Raw genomic sequence first — 24,590 nt, forward strand, 5'->3', positions numbered from 1 at the left:
AACTATTGAGAAAAAAATCCTGAAGGACTTGTTTAGAATTCAGTAGGTTGATTTTTAGATTTATTAGTAAACATATGGCATAAAGATTTAAAGAGAATTGAAGGTAACTCTTAACTGGGCGTTTATATCACACTGCATTGACACTGGGGTTTGCCTTAGTGGGAAATTATTTTGCTTTTAGCATTTCTCCAGCCCACGTAATAAAAACTATCACAAGAGAGAGACATGCCAGTTAACAAACCCTGAACTGAATTTTATGGGAGAGTTGTGCAACAGCAAACATGGTGGTAGAAGTAGAATGTCCAGGAAGAAAAAACACATGTTAAAACCTTACTAAAAAACTAAAAAGACCTCTGCTTAGTTATTCGATCACCTGAATGTTGAAATGTCTGTGGGCAAGACACTAAACCTCATGTTTCCCCTGATGTATCCAATGTGCCTGTTGATTAAAAGTGTTTAGGCATGAAAAAAGCACTTGAATAATGTGGGTGAGTGAGGCTTGTAGTTAGAGAGTGCTCAAATTAAAAAGAAAAGTGCCATAGAAGTACTGCACCACTTCAGTCCCTTGGCTATTAGATCACACATCTCTGGCAGATGTAATTTAGACAATTTATTTTATTGCCATTTGTCTATTCACCTCAATGTTTGTTGATCTGTAACTTGACATGTAACAGTGTTTGTAATGAATGTTTCAGGTTTGTAGGTTATGCAGGTTAGCTGCAAATGATTTTTTTCCTGGGATCAATAAAGTGATCTGAATCTATACAAACTCACATGTGAATCCAGTGTTTACTATAAGCTACAGTCACCCAGTCTGAGTCATAAAGCACTTAATTTAGTGTCTTTAAGCTTCTTTCCATCACACATGGCTACCTCCTGAGGCACAGCCACCCTTAACCTAACTGCAAGGCATGTGAAGGAAAAGCCACTGACACGTGCTCCAAGTATGTGAGAACTCCTTCAAAACTGGCTTCAGTGGGCAAAGTTTTTCTTCAGAGCAAAAGGAGACACCTTTGACAGACTGACAAGACTTAAAACATCCTCAAAGACCAGCTTTTACCAAGGATCAAGGTGTAATTTCTCTCCATTTTTCACCATGATGGAGTAAAAAAACAAACTTTGTAACTAAGTGGCTGCAAAATCATCAAATTCAGATTTTGAATCCAAGGCTACATTCCTCACATGTTAATCGGATTGCAAATCCATGGTTAATCCTTAAAAAGCAAGTGGACGAAGACGCCCACAAACTATGATCAAGTTCAAGCACCGATAGGGCAGGAATGGATCACCATCAATCAATATTCGACCCAGAAGCTGATGTGCTGCATGTCAGCAAAGGTTAATGCTGACTCGGCGTAGATGTGACTTATTTATCAATAAAAGTCTTTGATGTTGTCTACGTCATATCATAGAAACATTCAAAATAATCAAGTGTTTGAAACGCTGCCCACGACCATTAAAGTATTATTAGATATTAGATTAGATTATTATTAGAGAGTAAAAATATGGAAACCCCATGAATGAGTGTGTATGAATCTGCAGATACACATTAGAAAAATGAGTGACGCTCAACTCAGACGGACTTTTTTCTTTTTTTATTATTACGCATACAGGTGTTTTGGAAAAAAAAAAAAAGAGGAGAGACCACCTCAGCCTCACCTGAACACGTTTCCTTAATGCTCATCATTATAAACCAACACAAAAAAGGATGAGATGACAACAGTGACAAAACAACATTAAAAAAAAGAAAAAAAAAAAAGTAAAAAATAAAACAAACCACAACAACACAACCCAGGAGAAAAGACACGAGACGAGAGGAACAAGTGGAATGATGAAAGAAAAAATGGCAAACACATCAAAGAGAAAATAATGGACCTAATTAGAGCAAAAAAATAAGAAAAATACACAAGGAGTCGAGGAGAGGAGACACATTCATCGAGTTGTGAACAACAATCAAAACAGATGCCTTTCATCCTTCTCTACTGGTTTTTTGTTTTTAAAACCAGGTTGGGAACAGTGATACAGCAGAACAGGAAATTAAGAAGAGAGCAAAATCAATATTCACAAAGGAAAAACTGTAAAACACCTGATATATATATATGTTTAAGCACACACACGACTCCTCAGAGTTACACTCCTATGTCCAAAGATCACAAGTTATTCAAAGATTAACTTTGATTTTTTTTCACCCTTCAATTATGTTGGACCATTTTCTTGCCAAAGTGCTCCCTTTGTATAGCCATTATTTTCTAAAGTGGAATATAATAGTGTTGCTGACCTTTCCATATTTTATTAGTGGGGACCCAAAGGAGGGAGCGAGACTGTGTTGGTGTTATGGAAGAAAATGTAGAGGAAGTGTGTTTTACCAGAGGTTTAAAGAAAATAAATAGTGGAAATCAACAGGAATTCATGAAGAGGAGGCGGCTGTTAGTGGGGGTGAACCGCTGCTGAAACCAGTCATGGTGTGCAGTCTGTGCAGGTCTGCAGCCATCATCAGTCATTCGCCTTTAGGCCTAAAGGAACAAACTGAGGTACTTTCACATACAGATACATAGAAAGCAGATCAACCTGCAGGTGTGCACGCTTTGAAAGAAACAGCACAGGGTAGCACGAGTATCCACTGATTAGCTTTATTTCTGTTGGACTCTGATCATATACTTCCATGATGTTTGATCACATTTATTTAAAAAAAAGAGGAAAGAAGCAGCATGGCAGCCTTGTGTGCAAGATTTAGTAAAAAGAGCCATTGCTGTTAACGATGCAAGACCTGGACAGGCCGCAGTCATGATTGGAAAGGATGGGTTGGCGCTCACTATCCCCGAGTCAAACTCTGTTGGGTACCCAACACTGGAGTGAAGCTGCAGTCAGACCAGATAACAGAAGGGTTCAGGAGACAGGGCGGGTAGGATTGCAAGCATAAACAAATGGGGCAATTACATGGCAGGCCTCTACAAGCTTGTAGATTATGCTGCATTTTATTTGTGTTTCTACTGCTTAGGTTCATGCACCCAACTTTTAGGCTGTAGTCATAAAGCAAGAATGAATAAGAAGCCAAATCCACCTTTTTTCCCCTCAAACTCATGCACCTTGAGAGCAATCACATATTAAAGTTTCACGTGACTCCACCTGTGAAGCTAAGAAGGCACGTCAAACTGCAGGAAAAAGAATTAGGATGCATAATCTGGTCTGACTGCACCTTTAAACAGCGGTGTGTTTGCAGGCGAGTACCAACCTGCTTATTTGCTCTGTGTTAATCTTGATTTTCTTGATTTACAAAGTCACACAGCAATGCCAGAAGGATAAGTGTAGCAATGAGTGAGAAGCTAAATGATGTAAAAATGAGGGGAAATGAGAATGAGGCAACAGACAGAAGTTGTAAAACAGAAGCCAAACAGGAATTTAATGTTTGAGTTTTCAGTGTTTCTCCCTCCGAAGGCTAAGACGTGTGAATGCAAGCACTTCAAATCAGTGTGTTTGACAAATCTGTTAACAGTATGAGTGTTGCTGGACCGCAGGAGAAGATTTGGTTGGTTTAGCAGTGTGGGTCAAATCATCGTTATCATCGTTACTAAATATGTGCGTGTTCGTGTATGTTTGCTGTCTCGTGGATGTGTGTGGGAGGGGGTGCTCATGGCTGTTTCCTGTGGGAGAATGGCAGAAAAGGGGTGAAAGGTCAGTGTCTCAAAGGGGGTCACAGTGGGGATGAGGTGAGGTCAGATCCGGGGCAAAAGCTTCTCGATAAATTCCTTTACAGCTGCCATCTCCTGCAAGAGAGCAGACCAAATGTTGGTACAGTGGAGAAGCTGAACAGATGATTCAGGACTCATCTCAGCTGAAAAACAGGCTGGACTGGAAATGTAACGCTGAGGCTGTTCACACAAATGGAGAGAGCAGACTCTACTTCATCAGGAAACTTAGGGTTTTTCAAGAAAAATGTGTGCAGCAAAATGTTGCACTTTTTCTGTTGCTAGTGCAGTTTTCTTTCTAGCCATCTGCTGGGCTAACAACATCAAAGCCCGTGACACTAGGAAGCTTAACAAGCTGTGCTGGAGACTCGTATATAGCCCACAGACTTCATTATTGAGAGAAGGACGTTCTGTAAACTCCTACAACCCTGTTTTTCTGCATATATATGCAGAGGTGTGGACTCGAGTCACATGACTTGGACTCGAGTCAGACTCGAGTCATTAATTTTATGACTTTAGACTTGACTTGAAAAAATGTTCTAAGACTTGTGACTTGACTTGGACTTTTACACCAATGACTTGGGACTTGAATTGGACTTGAACCGGTTTACTGGAAAAGACTTGATATTTCACCCCAAACATAAAATTTAACATGCATATTATATAGAGATTGAAAATGTGACGTCATTCACGGGTAGAACCGCAAAGGATTCTGGGAACTCGTGGCAAGCGGTACTAGCGCACGCAGGCTTTCAATTAAAATCAGTTATACAGCAATAAAAAGAAACACAAAAATGTCAAGAAGCTGTTGTATTATTAACTGCAATAGCCGGTCGCATGAGAGCCACGGGAAGCCGACGGGTAAAGAGATCGGTTGTTATCGGATTACTTCGTTGAAGAGAAATTGTTCGAGCCATGTTTCCGAAGTAACAAAGAGGCGACTGGATTGCAGCCATTCAAAGATCAAATATAACGTCCTAGAACACTCCAGCTCACAGGTTAGTCTGCTGTTGTAGTTAATGCGTCATTTTTCTTAACATAATTGGTGATATAGGTTACAAGCAAGTCTGGTGCTGAACAGAAATTGTTGCGCTATGCTCCTTTATTTATTGTGCATAAATAGTGAATTGTCCTGACACAATATTGCGTTTCGCTTCTGTTATTATGGTACATTGACAAAAACATATACTTTTATTCACAGGATAAAACAGGGTTTTTGTATCACTAATTGCCCAGTACGATTACAGCATACAGTATTGTTGTCACTGCTACATTTCTGTGATGCTACCAGAAATTATTTCCACTACTAATTAATTACCGTTGAGCTCAAAGGTCCTATTAATAAACGGTTAACGAATGTGTATTTATGAAGACGATTTGTGAGACTGGTAAACTTATGATACGTACGATGGTCTTTCGTTCTACACGGTGCATTTCAAGGTCCTGCACCCATCCGTCGGTAAACTGTACCTGGGCTTGTTGCAGTGACCGGAAGTTACTAAACTTCATGAGTGCATGCACTCACTCCAAGAACCGTGTAATTATAAATATGCATATAAATATGCTAAGATGAGATAGCTGACTTCATCTAACTAGCAAATGTTTTCCAGGCTACGTTGGTGATACAGTTTTTTTTTAATGTGTATGATATTTTTGTCATGCGATTTTAAAGCCGGTCCTACAACCGCATCCAAGAATAACATGCAGCTTATCTCAGAACTGTCGGTGAAAATTATTCTTGGAGCTAAGTTTAATTGAGCTGCATTTTAAAGAGGTGCAATTTTACAATTTGTGTATATTTTCTAAGTTCACTATTTTGTATGTGTTGAGAAAAACACAGATTTAAAATTACATGGTCTAATATTTACATTTAGCATAACTGCAACATTCTTTTTTCATTTGTTTTTTTTTAAAGACTCGAAAGGACTTGAAATTCAAAGTTTCAGACTTGTGACTTGACTCGGACTTTTACACCAGTGACTTGAGACTCGACTCTGACTTGCCTGACATTACTTGAGACTTGACTTGAGACTTGAGGATAAAGACTTGAGACTTACTTGAGACTTGCAAAACAATGACTTGGTCCCACCTCTGTATATATGTGTATAAATGTTTGATTTGCAAACCTTCTTTAAGACTTTTCTTTTGATTCAAGTGTCAAGCTGTTAAAATCACAGCGTTTTAGAGACATCTACATTTGAAAGAACAGCTTTAGAAGCAAATCTGAAACATTAAAAATCACGGGTAATAAAAATTGTACCAGAGACCCAAGCGGTTCTGTTTTGATCTACCTGCAAAGTTTGAGCTGGAAGAGTGCATCATGGAAAAAAAAAACAAAAAACAACAACCCTTGTTTAGAGTTTATCCTCTAAATCAGGGGTGGGGGAACTCGAGGTCTCAAGGGCTGGTGTCCTGCAGGTTTTAGATGCATCCTTGATCTAATACAGCTGATTTAAATGGCTAAATTACATCCTCAAACTATCTTGAAGTTCTCCAGAGGCCTGGTAATTGTCTTCAAGATTTTTCTCTTGAAATAAAAATTTCCTTATCTTTATTTCAAGAGAAAAACCTTCATTTAAAGGTTTAATTAACATTGCCTAATTCACCCAGTTGGATGATGCAATGCTTTTGTTTTGGTGAATGTAATCAGGATGTCACAAAAATGTAAATTAGCTAAATATTTGATTCAACCTTGAAAGAAGTAAAACAAGCTTTTTAGAAGAAGTTATCAGTGTGATTTGTGAACAACAGTACCTGAGGACAGGAGCTGTGAGGGAGCCCTGGGAAGGTTTTAAAGGTAATCATTTGAGGGTTGACTATGGATTTCAGTTTTTCTGCCGTCATGGCACCAAACTGCACGGGAATCATGGCGTCCATCTCACCGTGGCACTGCAGGATTGGGAGGTTCTTATTGCCGCTTGACGCCTGTGGGACAGACATAGAAGTAGAATTTAGCTTTGAGCGTAGCTTTCTCACTAAAACCTTCTGGCAGGGTGACATGTTAAAAATCATATGAAGGTATCAGCATTGTGTTGAAAAGAGGAGCAGGCAGGGAAGGATGTTTCTCCTCTGCAGTGAAACTGTGACTGTACCGATGGGAAACTCCTGTGAAGTGGAAGCCAGCAGCTGAGGGCCACAACACCAGCCAACTGGTGCTGGCAGGTCAAGGCGGTATACAAGGACAAGGCCCCACCCTGAGGAGCAACACAGGAAGCAGACAACCTTTAATAGATGCATTTACGATATTGATCTTGTATATATAATAATGTAAATGCAATTCACAACATGTAGCACCAAGACAAAAAAAAACCACCTGAGAGAAACCGCCAAGTATTATACGGTTTGGAGGGATCCCATTTCTGGCCTCGTGCTCGATTATGGCCTTGACTGTGAGAAGCAAGAATAACCCGTTAGTGAAGCCAAACAAAGGGGTGGGTAGCGTAGAAGAAGGAAGAAATAAGTCTTATGTGGCAAATTTCCAACAAAAATGTTCCACTTGACTTCCTGTCAACTTTGCAGCTGGCTTAAAAAATGTAATCCATACTTGGCATGTGGATATTCAAAGAAAAAAGTTTTTATAGCTGCTCTGAAGAGGGTGAAGACAGTCTTCATACACAGCAGTGACATTTTATAACAGTCTAAATAAGAGGATAACAGCACACACTTTTAGAGATTTTCTCTTTGAAGTTTATTTTTTGTTTGTTTGTTTTTTACAGACAAGTACATACGCAAAGACTGAACATTTTTCACAAACTAACTAATCAGTGTCAAGAACATCCGTTTTAAATCGCCTACATAACATTAATCTTACAATCAAGTATAATCAAGCCTCTCATAGTCTTACAATTGAATTAAATTTTATTTACACAGCACCAAATCACAACTACAGTTGACTCAAAGTGCTGTATTCTTAAATGTTCATTAAATGATTAGAAAAATTGCAGGTGGTGGTGGTGGTGGTGGGGGGGTTTAAACCTTAAATTTTTAGCAGAGTTTTTGATCTATTTAACAGCAGAGGGATTTATGATATAAGAATTTAAAGCATTTCTAAAGATTCTCCAGTCTCAAATCTGGAGGCTGGGAGGAGACCCAAATCTCTGGTGGGACAATTTGTGCCTATGAACAAGAACAATCCATCCATCAAACATTTTGCCCTGAAGTTGCACTAAAAATTTTCAGATTCACAGACTTATTTTGGAAGCTTGGCTGTTAATAATGTCATAAAGAGGGGATAATTTATAGGGTCATCTCAGGCATGCAGCTCTAGCTGTGCCTACAGAGCCGCTGCCTTCCTGGTGCTCAAACATTCTGCTTGTGAGTGGCAGCCAATCAGAAGAAATTTGTCTTAAATGTGGAGGAGCTAAAAACAGCTAATTTCAGAGTGATCTAAAAGGCTCCACCAAGGCCCAATATCACATAAAAAAGGGATTATATTGAGCTATTAGTGACAGAAATGTATTGCAGTAGAGCTGGAAAGCAGTATAATAGGTGCACTTTAAGTATTTCACATTTATATATTTAATGGTGTAAGCACCCTCTTTAGCTTAAGCTTCAAGGAGTTAAGGTGCATACAAGAGAAGATACTAACCACTAAATAGAGGGATGTAAAACCAGACTGAAGCTGCAGCAGTCTGGAAGCTTTCCAATCACCGTTTAATGACAGCGTATTAGTGCTTCCCTGCTATTATCAACCCACACACGTGGCCCTTGTTCGATATTTAAACACATTAAACTCACTGTTTTCTGCTGCCTTCTTGATTCCAGATTCGTCCTCTGGAGAGTCGGGGCTGAGACCCATGAGGTCAAACCTGCACACAAGTAAAGCCCAGCATAAGGAAAATGAATGGATACAATTGCAGTATTGTCAATGGCAATATGGGAGGCTATTGTGGTTTCCAGGGAAACAATGGCATCCAGTGTTGAGCTAAAAGGCCGCCTCTTTCATCACGCCAACTCACCACGCGGGCATCATCGACTTCATGTTGAGTGTAACGGGAATGGGGGGCCTGCAGCGGAGGAGAGGCAATGAAAACATGATGGGAAAACAGCAGCCAGGAGCTACGTTACAGTAACACATTATTAACTCCAAACGACTTGAATGACTGGCAAAAATTTGGCTTAAAACGCACCAAATAAACATTACAGAGCATTTATTTGCCTACAAGTCTTTTTTTTTTTTTTTTTTTTTAAATCAATCCACATAAGTCCCGACAAACAAAATTCTTAGAGGCATAAATCAAATCGTGACATGAGAAAAAAAGACTTACGCGTGGGGGCAGATAAACTTGACGTGAGGCAGCCGGATCCCAGTCAAAGTATCCGCCCACCCATGCCTGACAGAAAACAGAGAGAGCAGCTCTTTGTTCCTAATCAAGCAACAGTAAAACCACTAATATGCAGCACATCCACCCCAAAAGCATTACAACCAAGTCCATGAAAGTCACTTCTACGCTGAAGTAACGCGTGTAGAAAATTATTTCTCTTGATGTACAACGATCAGCATGTGTGAAATGATTTTTCATCTCCATTACAGAGGAGCACTAAAACTGTACTGAGGACAAGCTGTCATCATGTACTGATTTAAGTCGTTTTTTAAATTAGACATTCATAATGTTGTAAGTGCTGCTTTATGAAATTCAACCACATGAATGTTGGCACCAATTACACATGACTAAAGGCCACTAAATGCATGTTATTAAAGTCAAGTGCAAAAGCAGCAAGAGCCAAATGCAGGATTTTAAAATTAATTATTGTCATTAACTCTGCATCACCACCCTCTGCTACTGTGCTGTTTATGTAATGATTTGTACATGTAGGAATGTTTCTCCTGTGAATTTTTTGCTCACATTCAGCCCAATGAAACAAACATTTAAACAAAAAAAGGGAAATAACTCAAATTATGTGAACTATAATTACAAGGGAAAAAAATCAATTAGGTGCTGCTTAAAGTGTGATCCAAAAGGTTTGGGCAGCTTTTAAGAATCAGTTCATCTTCTCTTCCATCTCTGGCCTGCTTTCAGCCTGGCTCCCATTTTTAGATCGCTCCCTGGAAATCCTGTTTTGACCACTTCATCACAGACCTCAGCTTCTCTTTCAAAGTGACATGGTTTGTGTGTGATAATGATGATAACCTATATTAACACACATATCTGCATATACATATACACAGATATATGTGTGCATACAAAATCAACAAAATCTATGTGACATGAAATACCAACTCAATCATAATGTCCGACTTGGAGTAGGAAGGAGCAGGTACATAAATATTAATCCCTACACCATGCTCAACACTCTGTTGGTTTACCATGATCATCGGCACACCCACTTCCCTGTCTATGTCTATGTACAGACATAATGATTAACATAAATATATATATACTATCAGGCATCGTTTTCAAATTTCTCCAAAAGCAGGTTTTGGAAATTCTTTGAACTGAATAATGCTTGAACCTTGTTGCAAGTCCACTGGAAAACTGTTCCAGTTATACTCCATAAATGGAAATGCAAAACGTTTTAACTATTATCCACATATCAAGAGTCTTGGTGATGAGCTGAACCACAACACAGCAGGTTTCAGCTGAAGAGCCTGCAGTGCCCAGAAGGAATCCTGGTCAGATACCCAAACCACCTCAACTGGCTCTTACTGTGAGCCCTTCTTGAATAGTGGAGCTCTTCATCCTACCTCTAAGAGAGAATCCAGACAGCCTTTTGGAGAAAAGTACTTGTATCTGCAATTCGATTCTTTTTGCTTGACTCAGTTTGTGTCCACAGGTGAGAGCAGGAATGCAGGGTGACCAGTAAATCCTACAGAGCTCACAGTGTCCGTGCCTGAACAGGCGTCCACAGAGAAAGCAATTCACTTGCAAATTGGTTTGCAGCTGACAGGTGGTTGCTAGCAGATAGTTCAGGCTCTAATATATTTACTACCCTATAATACGGTATGTCAATCAGTGGTAATCTTTGCTCTCAGTGGTAGTCACTTCAATCACTCGCCTTGAAGTTGAGAAACTGCAGACTCGCTTTGTGTTTTCCTGGCATCACATGAAATCGCTGAATATCGCAGACTTTCTACATTGTTGCCATGTTACTGCTAGCTGTTTCCTGTGTGGACGCCTCTTAACCCTAGAACACTAATGTCGCGTGATTTTCATCAAGTGTTGAATAAAAATTACTTAGTGGTAATTTCCAAGGGAAATTCATATGGTAAAACATTTATAGTCAGCTGGTCTTTTGTTTTTAAAACTTTTCCCACAGATGTCAGAGATTCAGTGAGAATGCACCTTTACTTGACAAGGCTAATGTGTCCCAGGAGTGAGTGGACAGTTTCGTCATTTCTTTGTTTTATTGGGTATATTATATCGGATAAAAATATACCCAGCATTAGTGATAGTGTTACAAAACTGGACGTTAGTGTTGTGGGGTTAAAGCAGGCATTATAATTGCAGCTTGCTTGATGTATGCCTGTAGGTTGTATTCACAATTGCTGCACTGTTGTGTATTGTCTCCAGAGATGAATCCGCACTAAGAGAGCCTAACACTCACCATTCGATAATGAAAACTGCATCTCTCTGACCCAAGCGCACCCTAGCATACTTTATGCCTTTATGTTGCTACATGAATGCTTTTGGGTTTTTCCTCCACCATACACTCTGAATTTGTCCCTGTAACATTTTGAGCTGTGCGAGGGAAACCTTTAACCAGAAATGATGTGGTCTGTAGGTGATGGCATTTGAGGCTCTGCTCATCACCTGTTCTATTCACCAAAAGCAGCTCCCTCAGATTTGGCTCAAAATACAAATCTTGGTAAATGACTGTTTTGACAAAAGAGGTAAAAATACGAGTGGTCAGACAAAACTCCAACAGGGCGATCTACAAAAAAAAAAAAAGCGGCCCAAAGGTGCACAAGAAGATATCCTTCAAGGTATGATCAGAAACGTTTTAACTGCAAACTGGAACTGAACTTTTTAACTGCACCTCACAGAAAACAGAAATAAAGTTACTCACCCTGAGTCTCCCAAACCATGAAGGAAGATCACCTGCAGCACAGATGGAGACAGCAGAATTATTTTCTCTTACACAGGCTTCACAAATAAATGGGAAACACTTCCTTCTAAATGCAGACACAGAGGCCTTATCTGTTCCCAGTACTGATTGGTAACAGAAACTTTTCTTCCTGTGATCTGGACAGTATGTTCAAGTCCATCTTGCACTTCACAGATGAAGAAAAAAAAAAACAACCCTCTTTGATCTTCAATACAATTTACCAGCCTTCTGGACACAGAGTGCTACAGCTACAAGTTTGCAGAAGAAAACCAGGTGCCAGTCTTACATTCCTGCCAAGATCTACTCTCACTGCGAGTTTCCACACATAATGACAGTTCAGAAGACTGGCAACTCGATGTTTGTTTGCTAGAAGTCAGAGAATTGGCTCTTTGCGCAGATCAAAACACTTTTCTTCCATGTAGGGTTCAGAGCTGGAACAGTCAGCTTTGATCCTGATGTTTAACAAAACCCTGCACAGTATCCAGTAACAGCCTGATAAGAGACTTGTTTAATTTTCACTCTGAGATCCAGCTGAGTGTTGACACAATGGGCCTGATTACTCTGCTGTAACACTCGTTACATGTGCTGCTGCAGGTGAAGCTACAGGTGAGCCATAAAACAGGACTGGCACGGCTACAGAAGTACAAAAAGTCCAATTTCTTGATATTGATCACAGTGCTGGGTGGAAATTTGTATCTCTATCTGTGTCTCTATGTGTTAGCCCTGCAACAGACTGGTGACCCATCCAGTGTGTACCCTGCCTCTCGCCCTATGGTAGCTGGGATAGGCGCCAGCACCCGCCAGTTCTATATTTGTTCTAACTACATTTCAAGAAATGTTTGATTATTGTTTTTATTAGGCCCTCAGATGGGTCAATAATTGGCAGCAACACAGATTTGCATGCATTTTAGTTTTTTTCGTGCTGTCAGATATAAAGCAAACTGACATTCGTGATCCCAAGGACATGTCCCCAGGACCCTCTGAGGGCTAGTATTGATTTGTGGGTCTTTGTGTAGGTGGCTTATTATTTAGTCAGGTGTGTAAAATAAATGAAAGTTTTAAAAATAACATTTTAATGTGATCCTAAAAACAAAAAAAAAATTAAATGACAAAACCACACTTAATCGGGAGCTTGTTCTGCTTTTAGGTAAGTATATAAACACCATTTTTTCTGCGACTGTTATGGGTTTTTTTTTTTTTGTTTTTTTTTCTATTTAAATTACACCTGTCTTGTTAGCCTGAATGTTTCCACAGCACAGATGTGACACCAAGGTTCACCATACTTCACAGAAGTGTGAAGTGCCGCTCGGAAACAATTTCCATTCGGTCTTACGCCAAACTTCGTGTCACAAGTGACAGCTTTGAGTACCTCATAGTCTTTGTCTCACCTGTTTTTCTGTTTCTAGTTGGGCAGAGTTGCCCAAGCAGCCAAAGTCAAAATTAAAAGCACTGTTTGATTAAGGCCACAAAAAACACTCCAGCAGCGTTTGAGGTAAATAAAGTTATATTAGGTTTTGTGCTTTCACTCACCGCCGCGGTCTCCTTCTCCACCCCAGACACCGTCACAGCCTCGGCGAGCAGCGGCACAGACATGTTGTTGCCACACATACACTGTAAGAGGTGCTGGAGACAAAAACGAGAACAGAAAAAAAAAAAAAAAAAAGATTTCAGCTGCCTGCAGATTGCACAGTGAGAAGCGACTTCAAGCTAAACAAAATGCTTCATTTAACATTCACACATTTTGAGATAATTTAAGCATTTTCACAGTTTTCAGTCCTTCGCGTTAACTCTAAGACTTTTTACACAGCAGATCAAAACTGTAAAATCCGCTCAAAGTTCATGGCAGCTTCTTTTATTCCTGTAGCAGAGAAGGAAGTTGAGTCATGACACTAATCTTCCGGAGCTTTTTCTGGAGGATACATGTTTTTAATACTAGAAATCACTGGATATCACACAGCTCCTTTACTCCAACAGAATCAGCTCTAATCTCAAATCAAACTGGTTTAATAATATAACATTTTCATATTCGCCTAACAAGCAAAAGATCATCAGTTTGATGGTGTTATGGTGACCTCTCACGAATAAGGGAGCACCAGAAAGTAGCTTCTTCACTCATATTCTAGTTTTTCTGTTTCATTTATATTTGGAACAGTTCTTGCTTTTACTTTCTCTTTCTATCTTTGTCATTGTCATCCAACAGCCTCCTTGTGGATCTTGAATGTGCCCCAGGGGCTTGAAACTACTCATGATCTGGCATATTGGATGGCTTTGCAGAAGACAAAAATTACAAAGGAGGAGGGCTTAAACTTTGGACTCGGACATGTTCTCTAGAACCAAGTTGACAAAAATTTATCAAGATGAACCAGGTTAACTTAATAGTTAATTTAATCAGAGGCAGAGGTCTGAATCACTGTCAGCTTTAATACACGCAGCCTTCATACTGACATTACCCACGGTATACCACACTCCACCAAAGCGAGGTGTTTAAACCATGCTGATTGGTTTCTTTGATTTACTGCAGCAGGATTTATTTTACCTGGCTGAATGTGGAAAAACTAAGAGGAACCAGATGAAGATTCAGTTATTTATTGAATTTATTTATTCAGTTATTTATTGTATTCAGTTATTTCTTACAATGTCCACTCAGAGCTCAGTTTATACTTGTTGCGCGGCTCTCAGATTTTGTACCCTGGGAGGCTCGGCTGAGATGAAAGGTGCGAGCGTATGATACTGTCAGTCTTTGCTACGATTTCAATGATAAATCACTATTGAAGCTCAGATGTTTTCAGATTACAGAGAGGGAGAGACAGCTTTCTGTTTGTTGATGTGTGTTTTTTTATGAGTGTTGCCATTGATACATGCATTCATGAGTGTCAGCATTAATGGTTACTAGGCTGTGATATCGTCACAGGTGGAGAAGCCAACAATAAATGCAATGATCACAAACTTATTTTAAGAGCAAACTGTGCTGCATGAGTCCTGTGAACTTAAAATAGTTCCATTAATATAACGTGCAACTGTAAATTTATTTGGCAATAAAATTAGAGATGCGCACGACCAGAACAGTTCTGCCCGCTACTCAGCAACAAAAAGCTGTTTGCAGCTATGACCAACCTACAACAGACATAGCGCAGAAGCATAAATCTCTTAGATCTCACATGGTTAAACTACTTTTTCATATTTTCTTAATTTACAACGGTTATAAATTAGTAATGATTTGCAAACCAAGTCAGACTGTGACTGTAACCACTGCACAAAGGTTGACTCCTATCAGGTGACCTGTGCAATCGCAAGTGGTCGTGAGTGTGCAATGCCCTCAAACCTGCGAGCAACCATTTAGTCACCGCAAGTTCCAGCCGGTTGCAGATTGTAAACAAAATTCAATGAAATCATCTGGCAGCCGCCGACTGTTTCAATGTTTTTTAAGTAACATTGGTTTTTCTGTAAGTTTTCTTTACATCAGCTGTGACAGAGTAAACAGATGTACAGACATGCTGCTAGTAGCACATGCTGCTACTAGCAGCATGTAAGGTAGCATTGCTAAGGTTAACCAGTTTAACTAATCTGACATCAAGCAATTTATGAGACTTTCAAATATGATCTGATAACTGAAAAACATATTTAATGATTTGAAAAGGCGCTTAAATAAACACACATTATCTGTACAGACATATCTGAACTTGGCCTGCCACACTGGGGTTAATTTAGCCTCCTTTTGGAATGCTTTCTTATTTTCAGACTCATCTATTACTCTTATTTTCTTCTCCTGTTTAACTGACCAGTAAATCAGTAGCCAGGAACATCACTAAAAACACCGAGTTGGGTGTACTGTATTATAAAGAACACGGGCCAATATATGGAAATCATGCTGGTAGAGCTATATTTACACTGGATTATGAAGTTCATTACATTTCTCCTTCTCTAAGCCTCACTGCTCATTCAATATCAAATGTTCACCTCCCCAGGATGTATTCAAATATTTAAATAGAGCACAGCCTATTCAAACCAGGGGCTGTGCAGATGCATGTCGAGAGTTACTTGCGTGTAGCTCAGAAGGACTGGATGTTATTTGGACATCAGCGGTGACATCCAACAGCTCTCTGTGTCAGTTATAAAAACCTCATTATCAGTGCAGCCATTCATTTGTCACACGGGAACAACAAAGGTCAACATATCGCTCACACATGCAAACACATAATGGAGCTGCTGGTGAAGGTAAAGCAGTCAGTAAAAAAAAAAAAGCATTTGTGCCATGCAGGTTTCTGTAGTCAGCAACTGAATAGACTCATCAAATAAACTAAATGCCCTCTCTTGACTGTAAAATGGACCGCTGACTGGCGCGATTCAGCCGTCAATAACAGGCAGGAGATCAGGTTGTTGTTTTACAGTAAAGTCCAGCAGTAAAAGCCTCTAACATCCTGATGTTGTTGGACAGGATATGGGAGACGGGACGGGTGGGTCAGACAGCAAACTGTCCAATTGGTAAATGGGCAACAAGGAGACAAAGAAATATGGAAGCACAAAGGTTAATGTATAAACCTTCAGCGCCTCGGCTGTTAAAATTTCACAGATGTTGAGATCAAGCAGCTAAATGCTGCACGTGCTGTCAGTACCAGGTGACAAATCATTAGCTGAAGGTCATATCTGCAGCCGAAATATGTGAAATCCGAAGTGTGGACAATAGAAGTCTGTTCGTTTTTGCATCAACTGATAAATGAGTACTAGATTAATAATGAATGGGCAAGCTGCAGGAAATAGCCTTTTTTTTTTTTTAATGGTAAACAGGATTAGCAGGGCAAAGAGTGAAAATTTGTTGTAAAGTTAACATTTTGTGTTTTCCAACAAATTGTGCTGCTTTTTCTGCACAGAGTGAATATGCATGAAAAAAAAAGGTACTTCTACATCCAAACAACTTGTTAAAAACTAAAAGAATATTGCTGCTCAGCTCTCAAAATCTGAATATACAAAATAATATGTTCAGTGAGCTATTTATGCTAAAAGACCACCAGATTAATAACTGATTCCTTACAACTTATAAACATCAAAGAATTACATTTTTCTATCTAAACACATTTAACTTAAATAAATATTTGGAACTCTAAGGAATATAAGTATTTAATATTTCATTAAAAAAGGCACAAGTTAGATAACTGATAGATTTTGATGGACAGGTTAAAATCGTCTTGATCTCGAGGTTGGAAGCCATTTGACTAAAATCCCAAATTTTATTTCTGAATTTTTCAGTGTAATTAAGCTCCTTTCTTCTAGGTCATTCCATGCTGCTTCATCAAACTATCTGAAAAAAATCCAGGGTAAAAATAAACTTCTTGATGGGAATTTCAAAAAAAAATATTCAGGTATCTATCATCAGTTTTCTCAAGGGATAAAGAGAGAAAAATATCTAAAAATACCACTAACATTATTTTTGAGCAGCCATTTTATTCAATATTCTTATGAAATTCTATGTAAAACTAATTTAACTGCTTCACGAATATGGACTCTAAAAAGTGCAGTGTAGTAATGAAGTATTTGTAAGCGGCCAACGCATGTGGTAGCACATTATGTGTCAGCTACCTTGTGGTTGTGTTTTTATGCAGCGACAGTCAATAGAAACAAAATGCTGGGACTTCATTCCCCTTCTATGTTTCATATTTATCCCTCAAGTTTTTCAGATTCCTTGTACATTTCCATCACACCATTTCTGGTAGCTTCAGCAATCCCGCTCAAGGAATTGCCATCATTTTGGAGTCATTATTATTATTATTATTGGGGGAATTGACAGTACTGAACAGGCCACTCACAATAGTTTTGGTCTGCGTCAATGTGACATTTACTTTACATTTCTAGAGAGTTGCAGGTCAGGTTACGGCAGAGGGGTTTCAGATGGGTTTGCAGTTATGACGTAGCTATGATGTAGACATTCATCTGAAGCATAACTTCCCACAAAGTCCCTACACTGAAGATAAATAAAAATGATTTTTTTCCCCCTCATATTCATGCCTTCATATGTGTGAAACCATTCACCTGACCATTTTAAATAATAGTATGTGACTTGTATGTAAGAAACTGAATAAAATATTCTCTAAAAGCCAAAGTGAGGTTTTTACAGACCACAAAATCTGCTATCAGTGATCGGGTGTTCAAATATTTCAGGAACTTCAAGCATCCATCATTCCATCTTAACATGAGCTCCACTCCTGTAGTCCAATTTCACAGACCAGATATTTACCCTAAAAATTTGAAGGACCTCTCTTCAGTAGTTAACTTTAAAATCATGATACTAGAAGAACATCTAAAAATACCTGAGCAATTTTTTACATTTTGTTTCAATTCTATTATATACATCATTCCTCTGGATATATACCGTAAATGTCGGGCTATAAGCCGCTACTTTTTGCACAAGCTTTGAACCCTGCGGCTTTTAGTCAGGTGCGGCTTTTCTATGGATTGTCCGTGATTTTTGTCATATCGTAAGACGATTTGTTTTGTGTGTTCCGCTGTTGTACGGCACTACGTTGCCTGGCGGAAGGATCGGGGTTCAAGAGTGGTATGTTAGTCACATGTCCGTCCGCCAGGCAACGTAGTGCCGTACGAAGTAGCGTGAAAAACAAACTTCAAAGTAGCGCTACGCATTCAGCGGGAGGCGTGGATGATGAGCGGCGATAAACTTGCAAGTTATGCCCAAAAAGCAAGTTATGCCCAACTCCACCGGTGGATTCTGACAGCGTGGAAAAGTGTGAAAACATCCACGATCACCAACGGATTTTGAAGGGCTGGACTGCTGCATGATGGAGAGGAGGACTCTGACACTGACAATGAGGATTTCTTTGGTTTTAAAAGTGACAACCAGAGATGGGCAGTAACGCGTTACTTGTAACGCGTTACTGTAATCTGATTACTTTTTTCAAGTAACGAGTAAAGTAAGGGATTACTATTGCAAAATCGGTAATTAGATTACCGTTACTTTCCCGTAGGAACGCTGCGTTACTGCGTTACTAAAACCGTGATTTTTTTTGCGAGAATGTCTCATGACAGTGACGTAAGCAAGTGCGACATTGGTGACAACAGCTGTGTGCAGATCAACAATGGATAATATATCGAGTGCGGGAGAGAGTATGAGCGTGCAGCGTTTAAAGTGTGGAAGTACTGACCTTACTTTGAGTTTGATTCCATAAAAAGTGACAAAAACATTAGCGTCCATCGTGCGTGGGAAGAAAACTTCTTTTTACAGCGAAAAAAACCCCTAAACTTCCGAGCAAGTACCGAGTAGCTACGACGTGATGGGAAACTCACAGAGACACTCGCGCGGATTCTTCAACTGACCGCAGCACACCTACACCAGGGTAACCCTCCGCCTACCCTGCTCCTGCTTTACAGGTGAAAATAGAGCAAAAGGACCGCTGAGTCTTTGACTTTATTTTCTGCTGTGTTTTACTTGCATCTGTTTGAAAGAGTGAGTGAAAACACAAAAAATATTTTATTTTATGTGCTGGAATGTGTAGAAAATAGGTTTAAATGTTAAACTAATTTATTCAAGTCAGAGAATGTTGCATATAATTAAATGTTTTGCTTGATGCATAAAGTTAAAAGATTAAAACTGATAAAACAAGTTAAAAAAAGAGACTTTTCCATTTGATTACATTTTGTATGATGGATTATGTAGAAAAAGTAGAATTGGGCTGAAAGATCTATCACTTTATCACCTCTTCAGGTTGTAAATCGTGTTTTTAAAAAGTAACTAAGTAACTAAGTAACTAAGTAATTAATTACTTTTGAAAATAAGTAATCAGTAAAGTAACGGGATTACTTTTTGGGGGGAGTAATCAGTAATTAGTTACTGATTACTTTTTTCAAGTAACTTGACCAACACTGGTGACAACGAAGGAGAGAAGAAGAGTGGATGACGAAGCCACCCTGAGCCTGTTTGTATCCGACACTGGAGAAGAGGACTTTGGTGGTTTTAGTGCGCAGGAAGAAGAGAAAGATGGTGAATGACTGACTTTTCTTCTTGTTAAAGCTGTGTCACTGCACCTGAGCCTAAAAGGTAGTCCGAATCTATTTTTCTGGTGTGCTGTAGGCTACTGTTATGTACTACATGTGCAAATATGTACCCATAACTTGTTTTTCAAAATATTAATAAAAGTGATGTCTCCAAACAGCCATCTCTTTCCTGACAATTCCCTTTGTGCATATTCTCTTACATATGATAAGTCAACATTGAAACACCTGCGGCTTTTGGTCAGGTGCGGCTAATGTATGTACAAAACAGGATTTTCCCCTGATTTTAGCTTGTGCGGCTAATATTTAGGTGCGCTTTGTAGTCCGGGAAATACGGTATATATATATTATTTATCATTATCTCTTCTGTACAATTTAAAATGAGCTTACTGTATTTAATTTTATTGTGCTATTTTACATAATATTTTGGCTGCTCAAACATGAAAATGTCGCAACCTATAAATACAAATACAAAATTGTTCACCTTGTCTTATAAACTTGTTCTCCTGGTTAAGTAAAAATGGAAAACAGACCTCATTTCTGAGTTTTTTCTGCAAAAGATTTTAAACTGAGTAGGAATTGCTCTTTTTTTTTTAAGAAACACACAAGAATCCAATTAAAGAGCTTGCTTTAAATAAATACTAATCCAGCATTAACAAATTGAATTTAGCTGCACTCCAGACGCTGACAGGGAACAGGCAGAGACATAGAGTGGGCAGCATGAATGCAGAAGTGAAAGAAAGAAAGATGATAAGAAGATAAACGGAGGAGTGCAGGTACAATCGGACAATCTGTTCAAACAAGTAGGACGAGCTCAGGAAACATGGTAGCATAAGCAAAGAAACAATTAATCTCCGTTATACAGTTTTTTTCTACCTGTTATTGTTCAGCAGATTTACAATGACCCATAACCCAGAGACCCAGCACAAAGCATTGTGTGGGCTTTCAAAGTAGGCTCCAAGAAACAACGGCTCACTCACTCTCTATGTGCTTCTGGAGGAGGCTGCTGGTTAAAAATAGTGTACCACCATCAAGTCCAATTCAAGCTGCGTCTTAAAAAAAATGAAACAAGCCTCGTTTTATTTAACTCTGCAGTTTCCATCATCAAAAATCTCTCACTTTACTCAATAATTATGTAAAACAAAGCAGCCAAAACGTTCATATTTATGCATCATGCCACAAATGGTAACCAGTTATGGAATGACGAGAAGAACGGCATCTAAAATATGCCGGAAATTTTACAAATCATGTGCTCCAGGGGCCAATCTTTTGCCTTTACACTAAATGTTTAGCTTGATTATATGTTTAAAGCTCACAAACACTAAAACTGAAACCACTGATAACATTCCAGTACTCAAAGATTTACAGCCAGGACCAACACCTCAGCATCAGAAATGAAGATCTGTTTCCTGATGTTCAATTAAAAATTATCCCAAATTGCATTTCAGATTTACATCAGTTCAAGTCTTTCTGGTTCTATCTCCAAAATAATGAGGATCTGCTGCTTTTTTCACAGTTTTGTTTGACTGCAAATTCTAGCATTCCCGGTTCTGAACAGTTTTTTCTTTTTAATTTCAAACAGGTTTTCATTGTATTTTCAAAAACTGGTGGCAGTGTTTCTAACCTGTTAGTTTAAGCTAAGCTAAACACCATAAACAACTGCTTCCCTCCATTCTACAGTGGACTGCAGTCAGAGAAATAAAGGATACTTTATTTACTTACTTAGATACTTTAACCGCGTAAGAACAATTCTTATTATTTGCCGTGCCCCATTACAATTTGAAATAATTCCCTCTGATGTTGTCTCTCGTTAAACGTTAACTCCCCACCAGGAAGTAGATGCTTTAATTCAAAGCACGTTTATTTTGTGTCACTGTTCAATCTGTTTAAATCAAACTGTTATTTCACACATGGTGTGGTGCGTGTGAGCAGATGTGAACACGGTAATCACACTCAGGTGCAGTAACCGCACTGAAGGGAGCTTGGAGGGGGTAGTCTGAGTCAGTTTCGAAAGAACTCCAGACAGGTTTGTTATAGTGAAGAGGTCAATGCTGCAATTTTGAGCTAAATACCTTCCTGTTGAGTACCATAGATATATAGAGTACACAAACTGAAACAACTAGCCATAAAATGAACCAAGTGAAGTAACTTCCCCACCTCGTACTGTAGTCCAAGAAAACTGCACTTTTCCTGCTCCCATCCCAAGTAAACAAATTAGAGGTGAGAAAATGCTATTAAGAACACTTCAAGTGACCAAGCGCGGTCATTTATGATCCCGCTGTAAATTTATATGTGCTATTGTGATGCGTTTAATTCGTACCATGAATGTTATCAGTCTACTTCTGCAATTTTTCACAATAACTTCGGAGTATTTTATAATAATTGATAAACGACATGGAGAGGATAGCATAAAGGTACTTTTTGTAACACACACACATATAATATATGCATGTTTTTCTATACTGAATGCTATGATTGTAATTTTTCATTTCTAATCACGACAGTGAACCATGAATAACAGACATACAATAACAACACGTGCTGCAGTGGAAGCCTTGAGGCAGATGTCCAAAGAGATGATGAATTAGTATTTTAAACACAACACATCTACAAACAACATGTTTGTTAAGATTTGGTGTGATGCAGACACCTGGTAGTGAAGGATAAAAGTAAAACTGCTAGTAATGTGTTATTGATCAAACTCTTCCTTTAATAACCACTCCATCTGTTCTTTTTTTTGGAATTAAAAATAACACAAGTACATTGCAATACATAAAACTCTCAAACATATTTTCCGTTTTAAAATAAATAAAGTATTTTTCTTTACCACTTTTATTGAAACAAACACTAACCACAGGTTTGTAATAAGGAGCAGCAGAGATTGCATAAATAAAGTTGCTTCTGATAATTTTTAAAATGTATTTTTCAATAAAAATGATTAAAAACCATAATCAGTTAAATTAGAAACATTTTTTAGACATCTTTCGTAGCAAAAAAGTATTTCTATATAAAAGGTACATCTACATAAAATATAAAAACTGTCTTTTTAGTCTGTAAAATAGCTTTGTCTCAAGAGCTAACAAGACTTGTTTGTTCTTCTTAAAGTATAATAAATACACATTTTCCATCAATCGCGTTGGATATCATATTAAAGAAATTTGACCTCACTATTGATCAAAATCATTGTAACTTCGTGCCGTAATTTTGCTATTTTTGCCTATACAGAACACTCAAAAGTTACTGAATCAGGCAGGAAATGTAACCACTAATGCTGTAACACCACACTGCATTATCACATCATAGTATCTCGATTTATAGTTCATCTTTCCCTGATTTTAAAGGGTGTAATGTGATGAAGTGACACTTAGAAAAAGCACTACTCCAGTGTTGACTGACCGAATGATTAACTATATTCAATGAAAAGCAGCAGCTCCCACCACTACTTTTAGGTAAAACAGGCCAAAAAAAGAAAGAAAATGTAGCCTGTTTGGACATCACGAGTCTCCATCCTGCGTGACTCCAATTACATTTAAATCAAACACAAAAACCAGAGGCGTGCTGCAGTGTGTGCGCGTGTGCACGTCAAAGACACACACACACACACACACACACACACACACACACACACACACACACACACACACACACAGCAGCAGCAGCAGCAGCAGGCTGCTGCACTCAGCTCAGTGGCTATGGATGGCTGGCAAACAACAGGATAATATGCGGCAGTGAGTGACAGGCACCCCCCCACCACCACCAAACACACCACCATCCTACTCCCCCTCCACCACCAGCAGTAGCAGCAGCTAACCCCGCTCCCCGCCTGCTGATGGAGGGTTACAGCTCGGCTGGCTAGCTGATGTCAAAGAAGACAAAGCGAAATTTGTAGAACGCCTCACGGCATCGGATAAAATGAGTTGATATGGGTGTGTGAAGCAGAGGAAGCGGGTGGTGTCGAACAGGAAAGAGACAATGAATGGCTGAAGCTTAGCACTGATATGCGCCTCATCCTTATCCTCGGTAGTGATGGCATTCAGCAGCGCAAAGCCTCTGCTGCCCCAAAAACACACACTGCCTGACTCCCGACCATGCGCTCGGGTTTAATCCAGGTTTAGCCGACCCCCCCCCCCACACACACACACACACAAACAAAATAACCGGGAACAGTGGGAGTACAGCTGCTACTAGCTAACGTCGCGCGCGCGCACACACACACACACACATTAACTGTATTGTCTCCAACCGGTGTGTCTCTGTTTTTGGTTACTTCGGACAAACGTTACGAATCAAATTCAGACCCCAAACCCCGCCCGTTTTTAGGAGACCCTTTAAGCACTAAAAGGACCCCGTTAAGGTCCCATTCGAGTAAGGATAAATGATTTAAAATTACACCCACGGCCCGCTAGCTAACACAGACTCATACACTCACCGCTTTGCTGTCCCAGTTCACGACGGAGCGGAACTTCCGCTACTGGCCGCTCACAAGCAAGGGGCGGTACAGTGCGTGGAGACGTCATCGTGTAACCACGCCCGCTGTGGTCCGCATACTCTTGCTTTTATTATTCTTATTTTAATGTAATTTTTTTCAGTTTTACATTATATCCAAATTAGGGAGTAAATGTGAGCGATTCTATATTTTTACTTCGAGTTAAAAAATCTTCACAAATAATCCCATTAACTGCATATATAGCTTTACTAACTGCCCACTGTTAACACCGTTATTGCACAAACGTCTTTTTTGAATGACTATGCTTATATTTAACACATATACTTTTTTCTGTATCCATAAAAGATATTCTAAAATGTTCCAATTTCATTAACTATGGTTTTCGATCATTTTTATAAAAAACAAAAATCACT

The 24,590-nt window shown here is 39.1% G+C and overlaps 1 protein-coding gene across 1 annotated transcript; it reads right to left on the reverse strand.

Moving 5' to 3' along the window:
• Nucleotides 1-1,580: 1,580 nt before the first annotated feature.
• lypla2 (lysophospholipase 2) lies at nt 1,581-24,253 on the reverse strand. Its single transcript, XM_004572708.5, has 10 exons — nt 24,160-24,253; nt 13,263-13,355; nt 11,694-11,725; nt 8,954-9,019; nt 8,645-8,692; nt 8,424-8,494; nt 7,000-7,073; nt 6,779-6,880; nt 6,441-6,611; nt 1,581-3,764 (listed from the first exon to the last, which is right to left on the reverse strand). Exons 2-10 carry the CDS (start codon nt 13,338-13,340, stop codon nt 3,714-3,716), a joined length of 693 nt encoding a protein of 230 aa, XP_004572765.1. The 5' UTR covers nt 13,341-13,355; nt 24,160-24,253; the 3' UTR covers nt 1,581-3,713.
• Nucleotides 24,254-24,590: the final 337 nt, after the last annotated feature.

The sequence above is a fragment of the Maylandia zebra genome, linkage group LG22 (assembly GCF_041146795.1).
Source record: "Maylandia zebra isolate NMK-2024a linkage group LG22, Mzebra_GT3a, whole genome shotgun sequence".
Lineage (NCBI taxonomy): Eukaryota > Metazoa > Chordata > Actinopteri > Cichliformes > Cichlidae > Maylandia > Maylandia zebra.

Coding starts and splice junctions, on each gene's coding strand:
- lypla2 (XM_004572708.5), bottom strand. CDS start 13,340: ATGTGTGGCAACAACATGTCTGTGCCGCTGCTCGCCGAGGCTGTGACG. Junction 8,495..8,644: donor AAGTCGATGATGCCCGCGTG/GTGAGTTGGCGT, acceptor ACTTGTGTGCAG/GTTTGACCTCATGGGTCTCA. Junction 6,612..6,778: donor TTCACAGGAGTTTCCCATCG/GTACAGTCACAG, acceptor TCTGTCCCACAG/GCGTCAAGCGGCAATAAGAA.